Below are 15,801 nucleotides of genomic sequence, written 5' to 3'. Positions count from 1 at the left end.
TAAAGTGGGAAGTCCACCGAGAGATCAGGCCTCCGGATTGCAAGGGGACCCCAACCTCTCGTGTCCATCCACTCTTCTTATTTCTAGACTGGTCAGTGAAAGCATCACTGGGTGTGTTGACACCTTCCATTTACCGAAGTGTTTTCTGCCTGCAATCACAAGTATGCATGTATGTAAGAGCCTTTGGAGAGCAGCCATGTAATTTTTTTTATTTTCACCATTGGGTACTGTCTTAGCCAGTGTTCTATTGCTATGTAGAGACACCCTGACCACAGCAACTTATATAAAAGAAAGCATTTAATTGTGGCTTGCTTATAGTTTCAGAGTTTTGGTCCATTATCATCATGGTGGGGAGCATAGCAGTGTGCAGGCAGACATGGTGCTGGAGAAGCAGCTGAGAGTTCTACATCCAGATCTGCAGGCAGCAGGAAGAGAGAGAGACGTTGGGCCTGGCTTGGGCTTCTGAAACTTGAAAGCCCACCCCCAGTCACACACTTCCTCCAGCAAGGCCACACCTCCTAATCCTTCCAAATAGTTGACATTCCCTGGTGACCAAGCATTCAAATCCGTGAGACTATGGGGGTCATTCCTATTCAAACCACCATAGGGGCATATTCTTTCTCCTGAAAACTCCAGACAGGAAACCTACGAGGTCCCTGTGTTAAGGCTCCTCATCTAACTGCTGTTTAATTTTTCTGTGAGTCCTTCCACAAATATTAGCTCTGTCACATAGGATACCTTTATACATTTCTTCTCTGCCTATGAAAGCGCTTCGATTTTATGGGAGATCAAAGGTGTATGTGGTGTTCACAGGCCCCTATGTGTGCTGGCATCTTCCCGAAAGATTCAAAGTACACCTCATGTGGCTGACTTCTCCAGCCTGGGTCTTTATAATCTGAGACTCTATTTGGTAAACATTCCACACTCAAACATCTAGAAGGATGGATGGTGTTTGAGCTAATAGCCTTTCATTGTCAAATTTGCATTGGAAAATGTGCTGATGCGTTTTGGTTCTGAGAGCCAGCCTGATGGCCCAGAATGAAGGAGAGGAAACCTAGATTTTCCTCTTTGGGCCTTCTTCCTGTGCTACAAGGATGGAGCAGAAGGAAGAAATGAGATTCTGGGCTAGGAGCTGCCTTCACTAATGCCCCAGACTCAGTCACTCTCAGCACTGACCACGCTCTACCAATCCCAGCCCAGGCCACTGTTACTGTGTCTTCCAGATGCCACCCTGTTCTTCTGCTGGAGGGACAACTGTCCTCAGTGATCCTTCTAGCCATGGATGCCTCTTGGCCCAATCAAAAACTTCCCTTCATGGTCCCCAGAGAGGGTCGGGCAGGAGGACAAGACCCTGGACCCCATAGGGACAGTGGACACCAGGAAGCTTTGAGGCCAGGCCTTTGTAAGCTCCAGCTGGGAGCTCAGCCCCAGATGCCTGTGCGTGTTGTAGCAAAGTCCAGGTGAGGAGGAGGCAGCCACGTGGCCAAGCCCCAAGGGCGCAGAGACTTTCATTCCAGATCACACTCTGGCAGCTGCACCGGGAGGAAAGACAAAAGAGGGATTGAAGGAGGATCTAAGGGGCACAGCAGTGTGGGCAGCACCAGCCTTACCAGCTGCCAGAGCCGCCCACCTGCTGGTCCCCAGGACTGCTCCCTAAAGCCGCACCTCAAGCTGCAGACCCACTTTCCAGATTGACCACCCACTCTGAAGCCAGAAAAGGGACTTTCCCTACAGGCTCCCTGGCCAAAACCTGGGGTATTTCCATCATTTCCACAGGATGCCAGTCCAGGAGGACTCCAGAAGACAGCAAGAGGGCTCAGGAAAGCTGCCCTGCCCAGCAAGTGAAGGGCTGAGGGCACTAGGTAGTGGCTGATGTCTGTAACCACTTCATCCGGTAATCAGGGCAAGGTCAGGCCTGGCAGCATTCAGCCAACTGAACTCTAAATTAGGAGATGGCACCTGCTCTTTCCTCCCATGAAAGGCACCAGACTCACAATTAAACTCCTGTGGTGGTGTGTGTATCCCACGTGGTCTGGGTCACGAAGATAAAACAGCCCTGTAGAGTGCTGGTGGCCATGATTTGTGAGCCTTGATGTTTCTAGACTGTTGCTGGTACTCTGGGAAGCCTCGGTGAGCATGAAATGAGTCAAGTCAGCTAAGGTTGTAACACTCATGAACACAGCACCTTGCTTGTATCAGCTTTAAAAAGAGCCTAAGACTCAGGTGAGAAGTGCCAATGGGCCTGTCTCTGTCTACCCAGCAGGGTGCGAGGAGCTTCCTACATAGCCTAAAAGGAGCCAAGAACAAGGTAAAAAACCAGAAATGCCTACTCCTTCCCTGGAGGCAGACAGATCCTTCCTCTACTTCCTTCCAGTTGGAATTAGGGAAGCTTTCCCACCTTCCAAAGTGAATGCTTCCATCTGTCCCTATATAAAAAACACCCTTTCCCCATTTGCCTCCCAGGCTTGGCACCAAACAGAAGGGACAGGACCTAGACCCAGAATCCAAGCCCGCTCCTCCAGCTCATTGGGCTGCACTGGTGACTTAGCTCCCTTCCAGTTCCCGAAACAGGCAAAGATTAAAGCAATGTCGCCCACAGCAGCACCTGGAACCCCAGCTCAGCATGGCTGGGCACTGCTGGCCTCCTCTCTCCCAGTGGAGAAGACAGATGAGTGAGGTTTGCAGCCACAGACCAGCTCCGTGCTGCCGAGGAAGCAAGCAGTTTGGAATTACCCCTCCAGCAGCTGCAAAACGCTCTGGAGGGAAAAGGAGCAAAGGGGGAGAAATCCGAGATAACTTTCTCAGAGATTATCTAAATCAACAAATCTCAACTGTCATTGCACTGCCGTGGATGATGAAGAGAAATAAGCTGGCTCTTTGAAGTGAGAACTATGCGGGAGGAAGGGGTGTCCTGTAGAAGCCCCGGGGCTCTACGGGCAACAGCCCCTTCCTGCTCTAACCTGGACAGGTGGTGCTCACCACCCTGCTTCTGTCCTGTACTGAGACCCCTGCGGGGCAGCAAGTCCTCAAAAGGAGTCTTCAGGGAGGCAAAAGGCAAAGGTTCTGCTGAGGAGGAGGAGGTGAGAGGGTCTGGGCCTGGACCCACCTCTCCTGCCCTGGGCTCCAGCCTCAGGCTGAAGAAACCAAAGGACATCTGTCTTCTTGTTGGTCCCAGGGTAGAAGCCCAGCTAACTGGCTCTGGACAGTCCTGAGCAAGCTCCCTCCCAAAGAGGTCACAGATCTACGGAGCTCCTAAGAAGTTTCTGCAAATTGAACTATTCATTCTTCTTACTCAAGTCTGTGAGGAAGGCCTGCTGCCCAAACAGTCAAGAGTCAGGTTGGTTGGGACTACTGTGGACACCAAGGAGGGGACCAGAACCGCTGCATTACTGTAGATGGTGTGTTGAGGAAGAGACAGGAAAAGAAGGGGTGTGTTTGAGAGCCTGTTCTACTCCCAAGGATAGCATTATGCAAGGCAGGGTAAATATGGTCTGGGGAGGGGAATCTCTGTCCTAAAAGGAGAGGAGCTATCTCCCAGCCAGACAGTGGGAGTGCAGAATTTTAGAGACAGGCCCATGAGCCAGCCAAGGCCGCTGAATCCACACAGCAAGCCAAGCACTTGGCCAAATCAGGGCCCAGTGTCGCCTGCTGTCCTGGTAGGGTTGGGGTGTCCTCTCAGGGCCTAGGAGCCCTTGCCCAACCATCCTAAGGAGGCCAAGCCTGAACCCTCACCCTCAGGAACCCCTCACCCCAGCCCCTACACCCGCGCACCCGGTGCGCGGCCAGGGCGGAGGGGAAAGTTGGCAAGCGCTGGGCGCCCGCGGGGGGAAAGCGTTAATGGGCGGCCGGGTGGGAGCAGCTCGCTCGCTCGCCCACGTCACGCCGGTGCGGGCTCGGCTGACGACCGCGGCGCCTGGGGACGCTGGCGCGCTCCGCTCTCCAGGTGCTCCGCCTGGAAATGTCTCCATTAGTTGTCGCTTGCTCCCCGCCGGAGCGCGCGCGCCCAGCGGCCGCGCAGAGCCCTAGCGGGCGGCCAGGAGTGGCCCGGCACCACCTCAGGTAGGCAAGGTCCCCGCGCCCGCCCCCGCCCCAGGGTTCCCAGACCCCTCCCCCCCTTTCAAGGAGGCGGAGGAGGCAGAGGCTCCGCGTGGCCGCCGAGGGGCGCGGGCGGCGGCGGTGGCGGCGGCGGCGGCGGCGACTCCCCGGTGCGTCCCGGGCTGCGCGCTGCTCCCGGAGGCCCTGGCGCCAGAGCCGTACTGGCCGGCTCTTTCCCAGCACAGGTAAGGAACCGGCTCTGCCGCGCAAACTTTGCTAGGATCGCTCTTGCGCCGGAGGGGACAAACTTTGCTTCTAGCGGATAGCGTCTTTGGAGGCCGCTGCATTTACTACAAGTTTTGGGAAGCGGGATAGGAAGGATCCGGCATCCGGGTGCGGAAATGCAGGAATCCCCGCGGACCTTGGTGGCTTGAGTGGGATAGGACAGCTTGTACTCTTGGACGCCCGGAGTGCGCTCTTTCCTTCCTTGGGCAGCGCCGAATAGACGGTCCTTGGGGTGCAGTAGGAAAGAGGGGCAGAAAGGAGAGCATTGGGGGAGCAAACGGGAATTTCAACACATGTCCCAGCAGCTCATCCTACTGGCTGGGTAAGGGGAACAGAGGTTGAGTGTGAAAGAATGAAGTGAGGCAGAGAGGAGGGTGCCCGCACCGCCTAGTATCTCTGGCACCTGAGGTGTCTCTCTGAGCCTACACCAGCTGCGTGTCCAACGTGGACCCAGGTATCCCAAGCTCCGGCCTAGCCTCAGACAAAAAAAAAAAAAGGTCCTTTCTTGATGCCTGGGCTAGAATGAGCTCCCATCGAGCTCATGGTGTGGCTAAGAAGTGTTCCAAGAATTACTCTGGAGAGCCAGGATTTGGCTGGTGGCAGGAATAACAAGGCCAGGCCAGACTCCCCAGAAGCTCTCACCAGTTCTATGGCCATCGTCAACCTTAGAAAATACCAGCGGTCCCGGGCTCCTAATTCTTGGGGCTAACTGCTCCCTGCTCCACCGCTTTGTGAGCTGATCAGGCCTTCAGTCTTTGACCCTTTGAAGCCCTTTCAAAGGTGATCAGCTTCCCAGCCTGCAGGGAGCTAAGAGACTGGCCATCTTGCTGAATGGTGTACTTATATCCAGGGGGCCCTATGAGTTTCTGGGCGCCTGAGATTCTGGGACTCCTGTCTATTCTTGGGGAGCCCTGTGCCTCTGCTGGAGGCTTCGTCTTTGAGAACGGCACCCTTGTATCAGAAGCAAGGATGGCCGAGGGAGTATCTCATTTGGGCAGGAGAGCTTTGCCCAGGTAGCAGACCTGGTGTGGGTGCTGGCCAGAGACAGGACTGGCCAGTGGGGTCCTGACTGGCCCTTGCATAGAGCAGGCAGAGTGTGGAGCATGAGTCTGCATCTTCAGGGATAGTGGGGTCCAATGTGCGTGATTCCTAGACCCAGGGAAAGGGTAGCTAGAGAGAACAACAGCACCTGGGGCCTAGAAGCTCGAACTGGAAGGCAAACCAGAATGTTGCATTGAGGACCCAAGGAAAGCCCTTGAAACTCCTTCCCCAGAGACCAGAGACCCTGGGGGACTCCGGCTTAGTACCCTACCCCAGTACAGAGTCCACTCAGGAGATAAATGGAAGTCCTTAGGGACAACATTCTAACCCCAGCCCTATCAGGTGTCCGGGGAAGGAAACAGGGAGCGCTCATTCTGGGTACGCTGCTGGCTGCTAGCTGAAGTCCCCAGAGTGTCACACAGAGGCAGCAGCCTGGTCTTCATTCTCCTTTGCAACCGGCCTGTGCTTACTATAGTCCCCAAGGCCTGGGCTTCAGGAACGAGGTGACAAAAAGGCCAGTCACTGAGGAACACTAGTCCATGCTGGATTTCTGTCCCCGAGCCCCTGCCCCTGAGCCTGCACCGTCCTGTGCAGAGCCCCTCTCTTGCCAGCACCTCAGTATCGAAAGAAAGAGTTGTTTGTAAACAATAAATAGTGAAAGTAGGCGGATGTTCCGCAGAAGCCTCTGTAAAGCCTGAAAACTGAAAAGAGGCTAGGAGAAGGGAGTTGGGGGAGGGGAAGAAGCAGGAAGAAAGAGAGGCTGAGATTCATTTCTACTCGAGAAGCCCCGGTGGCTAGTTTCTTATTATTTACAGGAAGGTGGTATTAGCAATTCAGGTGAGAAAGAAATAAACACAGCTTGCCACGAAATCAATACAGAATTCAAAAACAATTATTAATGTCATTCGACTCATGTTCTTTATATATATCTCTCCCGGCTACCAACGCTAAACTGTCTGAATAATTTGCATGGGGCGACTATTCATTATTTCCGATGGTTTCTCCCTTTGCAAGCAGTTCGGACGTGGCCGGCTGCGGTCCAGCGCGATCGGAGAACTCGTATTCTCATCTGTAAATTAAAGCAATTACGCAGCAGATATTATATGATGTGTACTGCGGTCTCCAGATAGTCATCCATCACCTTCAACCAAGCTGTCAGGGCCGGCAGATTTCGTTTCTGGGAGGCAGCCTTGCAGCTGGGGAGAGGGCGCGAACGTCATCATTAATTAGAGGGTGGCCCTGGGGCGATTCACAGGTCTGAACCCAAGAATCTTTCGGAGCAAGTCTGCACAGCTCCGTGATGAGCGGCTCTGCTGCCGGCGGGGAGCGCGAGAGGCTGGCCTGGTGGGCCAAAAGTAGGGGCGAGCCTGGCCCCGGGAAGATCAGCACGAAAGGAGGCCTGAGAATTCCGGGTGGCCTGATACCCTAAGCTCCCTGAACGCTCCGCTCACCTCCGCTTTGAACTCCGAGGCAATAATGCAGCGCCCAGATTAGTTCAGGAAGTCTTGAGAGGACACTGGGCCTCTCTCGGACAGTTCTTTACACTCCAGGGCTAGGCGCCCAACGCCCCCTTCCCTTTACCCAAGCCGGCTGCTCGCTAGGCTCAGCGAGCCTACGGGAAGAGCCCGAGGGCCAAGTTGGGAAATGTGCTCTTCCCAGCGAGCAGCCGCATCTGGCAGTCTCTGTCTTAGCCTTGGGATGCGGAAGGAGGCCACCGAGGGAGACCAGAAGAGGGAGGGGAGAGGAAATGGAGCCAGGCTGAGCCGTAAGCTGACCTGGAGTGGAGAAAGGGGAGGGGCCGTCTCCAGAGACAGCCAGCTGCCCAGAATGGCACAGTCAACCTATGCTAGACCCTGGAAGCCCCGCAATACCTGGCCCCACCGATCCTGGAAGTGCGGGACTCTGGGGAGGCCCAGGGGACACGCACACACACCTGAGTTCAGGCTCTCCTGTGGCGGCAGCTGGTTCTAACTCTGCTTGGTGCAGAGTTGGAAATGGAACTGGTGGGAGGCGTTGCTAAGATTCTCCTAAATCTATGTGGTGAAGAAATGTGTGGAACGCCCAGGCACGCTGTCTTCGTCCCAGCACAAGGGGCCTGCGGGGGGTCTGCAAGGCCTGCGTCCTTTCACCCTGAGCGCTATGCTGCGTGGGTAACGGACGGCTTCCGCCTGCGCCCGGGCTAATTTAACTGTTGATTACATCTTCACTGAAGACTCACTCGTGTGTCCCTTCATAGGTCTCATTTGTAATTGAGACTAATGATTACAGTGGGGTGTGAAGGAGCAGCTGCTCGTTAATTAATTTCTAATTAAAAGTGCCTTCCGTCCTCCGTGACTAAGGAGAAACACCGTTCGTCGGGGGCGATATTGACTCCTTGGATGGAGTTCATTTTTTAAAGCTCGATGGCCCTCCGCCCTGCTGGCGCAGACATGGACTGTCCCAGCCCCGCCCGGCCAGCAGCCGCATGACCCGCAGGTCTGCGGCCAGGCCAAGCTGCGGCGTCGGCTGACGTCAGCGCTTTTGCCGCTTAAAGCCGCGCACAACTGACTTGACAGTCTGCGATACTCGGTTTTATGTCTTGTCTTCCTTCTTTCCTTCCTTCCTTCCTTCCTTCCTTCCTTCCTTCCTTCCTCCCTTCCTTTCGTTTTTGCAAAATATGTATTTCTGTCCTCGAGGCGACGCCAGTCGGTCCCAGGGGCCTCTGGAGGGTTCAGACTTCGAAGCTAAAAGGATCACTGAGACCAAGGCCACTCACTTTCTTACCTGGTTAGGAAAGTTTGCGCAGCATGTGGGTGAACTGACCACCTCTCGCTTCGCCTTCCCAGAGCCTAGGAGCCTGAAGCCCCGAAGAATTGACCACACCGTGCACAGGACCCCAACGGCCCCTCCAATCTTCCTAGGCCGTGCCCGCCATGTCCTACCCGCAGTTTGGATACCCTTATTCCTCTGCTCCCCAGGTAAAGGGACTCCTGCCAGGGTCTGACAGCTGGAGTGGGAGAGGGACGATCCACCACTGGCTGTCATTTCCCAGATAGCTGTGTCCTTGCCTGGTAGCCCCTTGTACTGGCCAAACACTGTTGGGGAGGTGCTAGTAAAATCCCGTGGGTGGGCCTGAATTCTCTCTTGTTTAACCCATCAGACTGTGCCCTGGGGGACCCTGGGAAGCACTTGGGCCAGACCTTGGTGAGAAGGCGTACAGGGCCTTGGAACCCCGTGGAGGATTTGAACAGCCGGCTGGGCCCCACGTGGCCAGAGAAGGCAAGGCCTAAGCTGGCTGTTGAGGGAAGAACTCAAGTCTGGCGTAGACAGCAGGAGGCCCTTAGGGACCCGTGAGGTCCTTGAGGGTCCAGCGCCCTAGCCTCGGTCGGGATGCCCATGCTTCTTTGTGGTCCCTCTGTCCTCAGTTCCTGATGACCACCAACTCCCTGAGCACGTGCTGCGAGTCGGGCAGCCGCACACTGGCTGACTCCGGGCCTGGGGCCTCGGCCCAGGCGCCCGTCTACTGCCCTGTCTACGAGAGCCGGCTGCTGGCCACCGCGCGCCACGAACTCAATTCAGCCGCTGCGCTCGGCGTCTACGGGAGTCCCTACGGCAGCTCTCAGGGCTATGGAAACTACGTGACCTATGGCTCTGAGGCGTCTGCTTTCTACTCGCTGGTAAGGGGTCAAATCCCCTCCCACCGCCGTGCGCCCCGCCCCGAACTCTCGGTTTGCCAAGTCTACTTCTGCCCCGGGCGGGAGTGCCCTGGATCCCCTACAGGTTGGGGTGAGGAGATGAAAAGAAGGGCTTCAGCTGTGCCTCCCGGCCCGGCCCGAAGCCTCAGAGCACGCCTGCCCTGGTTCAGACTCAGGGTGGCCCGCCCGCAAGGCCCGGTGCCTAAGATGTTGCGGCTCTTTAGTTTGCCATGGAATTCTGATCAGGTTCCTGGCTTCCCAGAGGGGTTCCTCACAGCTTCAAACAACCTCTCCCTTCTCATCTATAGTACACCCTTCCCCCTCCCTCTCCTCTTTCCTCTCCAGACCCCTCGCCCTAGCTCCTCCCCGCTCCCCTTTCCCTCCCTCCGGCCTCTTCTCCCCCTGTTCTTTATCCCTAGGTTTGGTGGCCTCTCTGATGTGCTTACAAGTCCGCCCTCTTTCTCTCCTTTCAGGCTTCTTCGAGATCTCTCTCCTCCTCTTGCCCTTTCTCACCTCATCTTCACCCCCTTCACTTCCCCTGGTCTATCCCTGTTTCCCTACCTAAAGCCAGCCCCGCTCTTGGAACTGAGTATTGAGTGAGGCCAATAGGAGATGGGTTGGAGTCTGTGGGCCTTGGGGAAGTTTGGGGAGAGTCGGGGATCTGAGCAAAGCTACGAAGGATTAACGGAGAATTTCTAGCTGAGTCTCCAGAAGCTGTGGCCTCAGACGCCTTGGTTTTTACAGAACAGTTTCGAGTCCAAGGATGGCACAGGATCTTCACACGCTGGCCTAGCACCCACCGCAGCAGCAGCCTACTACCCTTATGAGCCAGCTCTGGGCCAGTACCCATATGACAGGTGAGGAATCAGACCGCCCTCCTCCCCCACTGCCAGTCCAGTATCAGCTACCAACCACTCCACCCTTCACCACTACCACCACCAGGCCCCCTCCTGGGAGGTGGGGAGGACCAGAAGAGGGGGCAATTCCCTGAAGCAGGTGGTCTACCCTACCCTGCCACACTCCTCATACTGTTGGGAATGTGGAAATTCTCCCATTGCTGTGATTTTCCAAGCAAAGTGATTCTAGAAAGCTCAGTCCACTAGGCTGCTTCCTTGAAGGGCCTGAGGCACCTCTATGCCTCAAGAAGCTCAACCCAGATAGTTGTCTGAGCCAGGGCCACAAGCTAAGCCCTACAGTGGGAATCAAAAGACAAAAGCCCTTGGCCCTCGTGCCCAAGCTGGGAACAGCCAAACATTCCATCTTCCTATGGGACCATTACCAGTTCAAAAGCCCTAAACCTGGCTCCCCATTTGCTCCTCCTCTGTCTCTGGGCTCAGGTTCCCAGGTGCTGGTTCACAGATCCGTGATACCTTTTTATGGTTTGCGGATCAAGGTGGTAAGAGGGAAGCCCCACAGAGGAAATCAAAGAAATGTGTCTGCAGAGTGACAGAGGCCATGACCTACTCCCTGTCGTTTTAATGACATTATCTTCGCCCCTGGCCCACAAAAGGCAACGCATTGCCCATAAGTGCAACCCAACCCAGGGAGGCACATCCTGTCCCTACGCCCCGCACCTGCTCGCTCCGCGTGATCTCCCGGGCCCCGACTGGCACCCCATTGCAGAGCCTGTCTCCAGGTATGGAACCGTGGACAGCGGCACGCGGCGCAAGAACGCCACCAGAGAGACCACCAGCACGCTGAAGGCCTGGCTGCAGGAGCACCGGAAGAACCCGTACCCCACCAAGGGAGAGAAGATCATGCTGGCCATCATCACCAAGATGACCCTCACACAAGTCTCCACCTGGTTCGCCAACGCGCGCCGGCGCCTCAAAAAAGAGAACAAGATGACCTGGCCACCTCGAAATAAGTGCGCAGACGAGAAGCGGCCCTACGGAGAGGGTGAGGAGGAGGAGGCTGTGGAGGAGGAGTCACGGGAGGAGCCTCTCAAGAGTGCCAAGAGTGAAGGTGGGTTGGAGATTCTGTAATGTTTGGGGGGAGGGGTCTCTGAAAGCTGTCAAAGTGGCAAATAGAAAGCCTTGGGGCCTGGGCAGCACATGAGTGAACTGGTAAACAGTCAGACCTGGTGCCTGGGGAGTGGAGACTGAGGTGGTACCATGTGAGCATGCTTAAAGTCAAGTTAAAAAGCATTTCATACACCATTGAGTCCAGATCTGCCCAGCTGGTGTTACTAGTTCAAGACTTGAGCCCTAGTGATGGGAAGGGGTGAGGTCCCGTTAACTCTGGTCTTAGGATAAAAGGAAGCTAGTTATGCCATCCTGTCTCCCTCCACTGGCCACGTGCTGTCGCCTGACAGGTCCTGTTGGCAAAGACGACAAGGAGCTAGAACTCAGTGACCTGGAAGATTTCGACCCTCTAGATGCAGAGACCTCAGAGTGTGATCTGAAGACGCCCTTCCAGCCCCTGGACAGTGGACCAGAGAGGATTCCTGCCTCATCCGATGGCCCTGGCCCAGGCAAGGAGGCCTCCGCCACGCTCCGGATGCCTCTGGGCACCACTGGTGGAGCTGCCATAGATGAGGACCTGGAGAGGGGCCGGAGCTGCCTCCGGAGCACAGTGGTTGCGCCAGACTCTGGCTCCGAGGGCGGCCCCCAAGCCAAACTGAGCTTTGCCGCGGCGGGGGCGCCGCCGAGCCTCGAGACCAAGCCGCGCATCTGGTCCTTGGCGCACACAGCCACTGCTGCTGCAGCTACAGCTCTGAGTCAGACTGAGTTTCCCTCCTGCATGCTGAAACGCCAAGGTCCCGCGGGTGCATCCTCGGCGCCGCCAGCGTCCTCACCTGCAGTCCCAGCCCCTTCAGGAGTCCTGGAAAGGCACCAGGACTCCCCAGTAACTAGTCTCAGAAACTGGGTGGACGGGGTATTTCACGATCCCATCCTTAGGCACAGCACTTTGAACCAGGCCTGGGCCACCGCTAAGGGCGCACTTCTGGATCCGGGTCCTCTAGGACGCTCTCTGGGGGCGGGCACCAACGTACTGGCTACGCCCCTGGCCTGCTCCTTCCCGCCCACGGTGCCCCCTGAAGCTCCACCTGCGGGGGCTGCCCGGGAGCTGCTGCCTACGCCCAAGGCCGGGGGCAAACCCTTCTGCACTTAACACCCACCTGCACAGTGGAGAAGGGAACTACCGCTCAGGCTACAGGCGCTGACTCTGGACTGATTTTAATGGGTTTCCAAAGGAAGGGGGCATTTCCAAGCCAAGGATGCCAACCCATCTGAGGCAGAGGATCTGAACTCAGGCTCCAGAGCTATGAAAGAACCCCCTTGCATTCTATCACCAGGTTTCACCTGATCTTGAGTCCACCTGAGCCATCCCTGAACTCCAGGAAGACAAGAGAGTAATCTCAAAGCAGAGGGGAGCCCCCCTGAAGAATAAAGTTTACATCCAAAGTTTACATGGAGAAGGCATTTGGGTTCTGAGGCTTGTTCTGTGTTGCTGTCTCCTTCTGGGTTTGAGGCATGCCGGTGTTCATTACGAAGACCCCTCAGCCAGCTTCTCTTCGGACTTCATCCTCAGCACATAAAGCTCACCAACAACACTTGCACCGTGTTTACACTGTTGCACACTCTTGACTCAACAAATTATGTTTTCTAAGATGTATATTCACACCAGTAATTGCCTGTTTCAGAGAGAGGCTAATACAACAAAACTAATAAATTCCTGTGATGGTGTTTGCATTACAGAAGGAACACATTTCACATCTGGGGTCTACAGGTGTGGCTGGAAGGGTGATTCTGAGCCCCCCCCGGGGGGGGGGGAGGAAGAATGGGTGGGCTGACCCAAACTCCACCCCAATAAAGTAGTTGCCAATCCAAACATCCATGTTTGAGATGTTAAAGGCACAGGAGGGGCATTCTTCTGAACTCATAACTGGATGTGAGACCCCCAAACTTAAAACTTTTCCCACTGCCAGACACCATCCAGAGATGCAGCCTGAGCCCTGCTTGCTTTAAATTTAGCTTCTATGTCACTCAAGTTCTGATGACTCCAGAGGGGGAAACCTTAGCAGCAGAAGTCAGGAGCAGAGCTGAAGAGACATGGGGTGAGGACACAAGGGCTTGGGTTGAGGGCAGACCTGACTCTTCATATCTTTTTCAGGACAGTCTCTAGTGGCAGCTACTTTGGACTCAGGTCCTCTGTGGCTCTTCTTTACCAGGTTTCCTGCATCTCCAGAAGGCACCTGCCCAATGTCCATCCTGGCTCTCTGCTGACATACAAACCTCTGCTCAGGCCTTTATGGACTTCATGAAAGTCCCCAATGTTCCTTGGGGGGTGGGAGTGGCAAGCAGAGGAGTTATAAGGCAGGGAGCCCAGGGCAAGCTGCTATGAGATAAAGAGGACCCAGGGACTAGAATAAATTCTAATAGCACAGACTCCAGCTGTGTGTGCTACACGCACCAGTTTTCATCTCAGAGAATGGCCTTTGAGAGACACCAGACTTTTAATAGGTGCCAGGTCTTTCTTCTGCAATCCTAGGGATGGTACTAGACGGGAGCCTAGTGGCACTAATGAGCCTGTAGGGCCAGCTTTGGGGACAGTTTACAGACTCCAAGGAAAGAAACTTACCCTTGCTGGAACCCGACCCCTAGAACTGACAGGGTCCCCTGAATTATGGTCCGCACCCTGGATCCCGGTTGCCAGCCCTGGGCCCTTGCACACTGAGTAGCCAACTGCCCCACAAGCCGGAGGCCTGCCCTGGCCAGCACTCAGTAATTGGATTGTCCCAGCCTGCGCTGTCACCGCATTGACTTTCGCTCTCCTGGATGATATTATCGGGACACGGAAGCTTGCCGCTGATGTGCCTGTCAAAAGGCTGCGGCGGGAGCCCCCGGCCTAGCAAGCGAGCATCAGCCAAGATAATTTGAAGTGAAATTTTCATTTTGACAGTAAACCCCTCAATTTCTAAAGGCTCCGCGCTTTGAGAGAGCGCTGGCAGGGGAGGCTTTGCAGAAAGCCCACGTCTTAGACTGAAAAGGGCAAAAGAACTCGAATTAGTTGTAATAGATAAAAGGGCAAAAATAAAGAGTCAAGGGTACTTGACAGTAATAGCGAAAGTGGAGTCTCAGGGGAGACACGTTGCTGCCCAAGCTGGGGCGCGAGGAATTTTAATGCGGCCGCCAAGCGCGCCCCCACACAACCTTAGACAAAGCCAAGCATTTTCAGAAAAAAAAAAAAAAAATTAGGCTTCGCAGATTCAGGCTAGGAGTAGGTAAGATAAAGACGGGGGAGTCGGAAATTCAAGCGTGAACCTCAGCCTGTGTCCCGGCGGCTGGCAGACACGGGGGCCACTGAGGAAAGGCAGTGAGGGAACAGATGCCTTGGGCTCACATAGCCTAGGCTCTCTGATCAGTGCTCAGGTCCACACACGGGCCTTGGCCCCCAGATTCCTCCTCTGGGGGAAGATTACTCCTCTAGGGGGAATATTCGGAGGGAAGGAAGTTTCTGCACTCGCCCAAGCTTGTTGAGCTTGGAACCTCCGGGCATGGTCTCTGGCGCCTGCACCAGCTCTGTTATTCGGGAGTCCGAATAACAAGTTTCTAGAGCCCCAGACCTTGGTGATCCTAGCGACTAAAGGAGCTTATTTGAATAAACTGTACTCCACTGTGAATAAAGATATGGAGGGTGGGAAGGGGGAGGCGGGACTCAGCCACATTCCAGGATGCGGCGCGCAATAAGGGACACCCAAAGACACCTCTGACTTAGGGGAGCAGTCTGAAGGATGTGCTGTTAGGCTCACCGAATACGGGGGCGCAGAACAGGAGCCAGCGTGACGCCCAAGAGGAAGCGAGGCGCCTGCGCAGGATGAGGGCGCTGGGGAGGGGAAAGGTCTAGGTCCCCCAGCAGGGCGCGACGGGGTAGGGTTTGTAGCCGCGACTTCCCCTGCGGGAGGCTGTCAGCCTGCCCTGGGCGCCCGCGCGAGGCCGCAGCGCAGGGACGCGCTCAGTCGCTCAGGCGTGGCGATCGCAAACACACTGAGAGGAGAGGCTAAATTAACGGCGCTCTTTACATAGAGCCAAATAAAACTGTAATCAGCGGCGCGTTACTTTTCATTAAGCGAGTCTGACAGCAGCATATTCAGACTCGACAAGGGAACAGGCGCGGGAAATATACGGCTCCCGGCCGGCCCAGTCTAAGATAATTCCTTAAGCTCCATTAACAACACGTAGCCGCAGGAAACTGGCTCCGGAAACCGTCTCCAAATCTAAAAGCTTTATCGACCCCTCAAACGCGGCTGACGGCTCCATTTTTTTTTCTTTTTCTCTCCCTTTCCAAAAAAAAAAAAAAAAGTAAGGGAGAGACATACTGCAAGGTAATAGAGTTTGACACGACACCTTCTTAACTAGAGAGAAGCAGAGAAGCCGGCCCTTAAATGATATTTAAAAGGCAACCAATTAAGATTTAAAGTGGTCGTCTCCTGAGATTATGCATGCGATTTATGCCACCTACTTCTCCCCGGGCATGCCCGCCTGAGAGCTGTGCTGTGGCAGAGCAGACAGCAAGGCATTCTTCCTGCCCCTTCCCACTTCACCCCACGTGAGAGCCTCTGAGCAAGGCTCCTCAGGTCCACCAGGAGAGAGGGAAACTGTCTCCTAAGAATAGGTCACAAACAGCTAATGAAGAGAGGCTAAATTGCCTCTGCCTTCTTCACAGACATCTAGCTGCCCGAGCCAACAGGGCGTCCTCAGCAGCCCAGGGTGGTCTCTCCCCGACAGGCCTCCAGCACCGGAACAGAGAGGGTGAGCAACAT

At 55.2% G+C, this 15,801-nt stretch overlaps 1 protein-coding gene across 1 annotated transcript; it reads left to right on the top strand.

Moving 5' to 3' along the window:
* Positions 1 to 8,273: 8,273 nt before the first annotated feature.
* On the top strand, positions 8,274 to 12,149 carry Irx4 (iroquois homeobox 4). Its single transcript, XM_059276764.1, has 5 exons — positions 8,274 to 8,318; positions 8,766 to 9,017; positions 9,780 to 9,892; positions 10,672 to 11,000; positions 11,350 to 12,149. The coding sequence occupies exons 1-5, from the start codon at positions 8,274 to 8,276 to the stop codon at positions 12,147 to 12,149; spliced, it is 1,539 nt and encodes a 512-aa protein (XP_059132747.1).
* The last annotated feature ends 3,652 nt before the right edge of the window (positions 12,150 to 15,801 follow it).

The sequence above is a fragment of the Peromyscus eremicus genome, chromosome 11 (assembly GCF_949786415.1).
Source record: "Peromyscus eremicus chromosome 11, PerEre_H2_v1, whole genome shotgun sequence".
In the NCBI taxonomy this organism is placed as follows: domain Eukaryota; kingdom Metazoa; phylum Chordata; class Mammalia; order Rodentia; family Cricetidae; genus Peromyscus; species Peromyscus eremicus.
The sequence above is the reverse complement of the archived record's forward strand: the minus strand, read 5'-3'. Positions and strand labels throughout refer to the sequence as shown.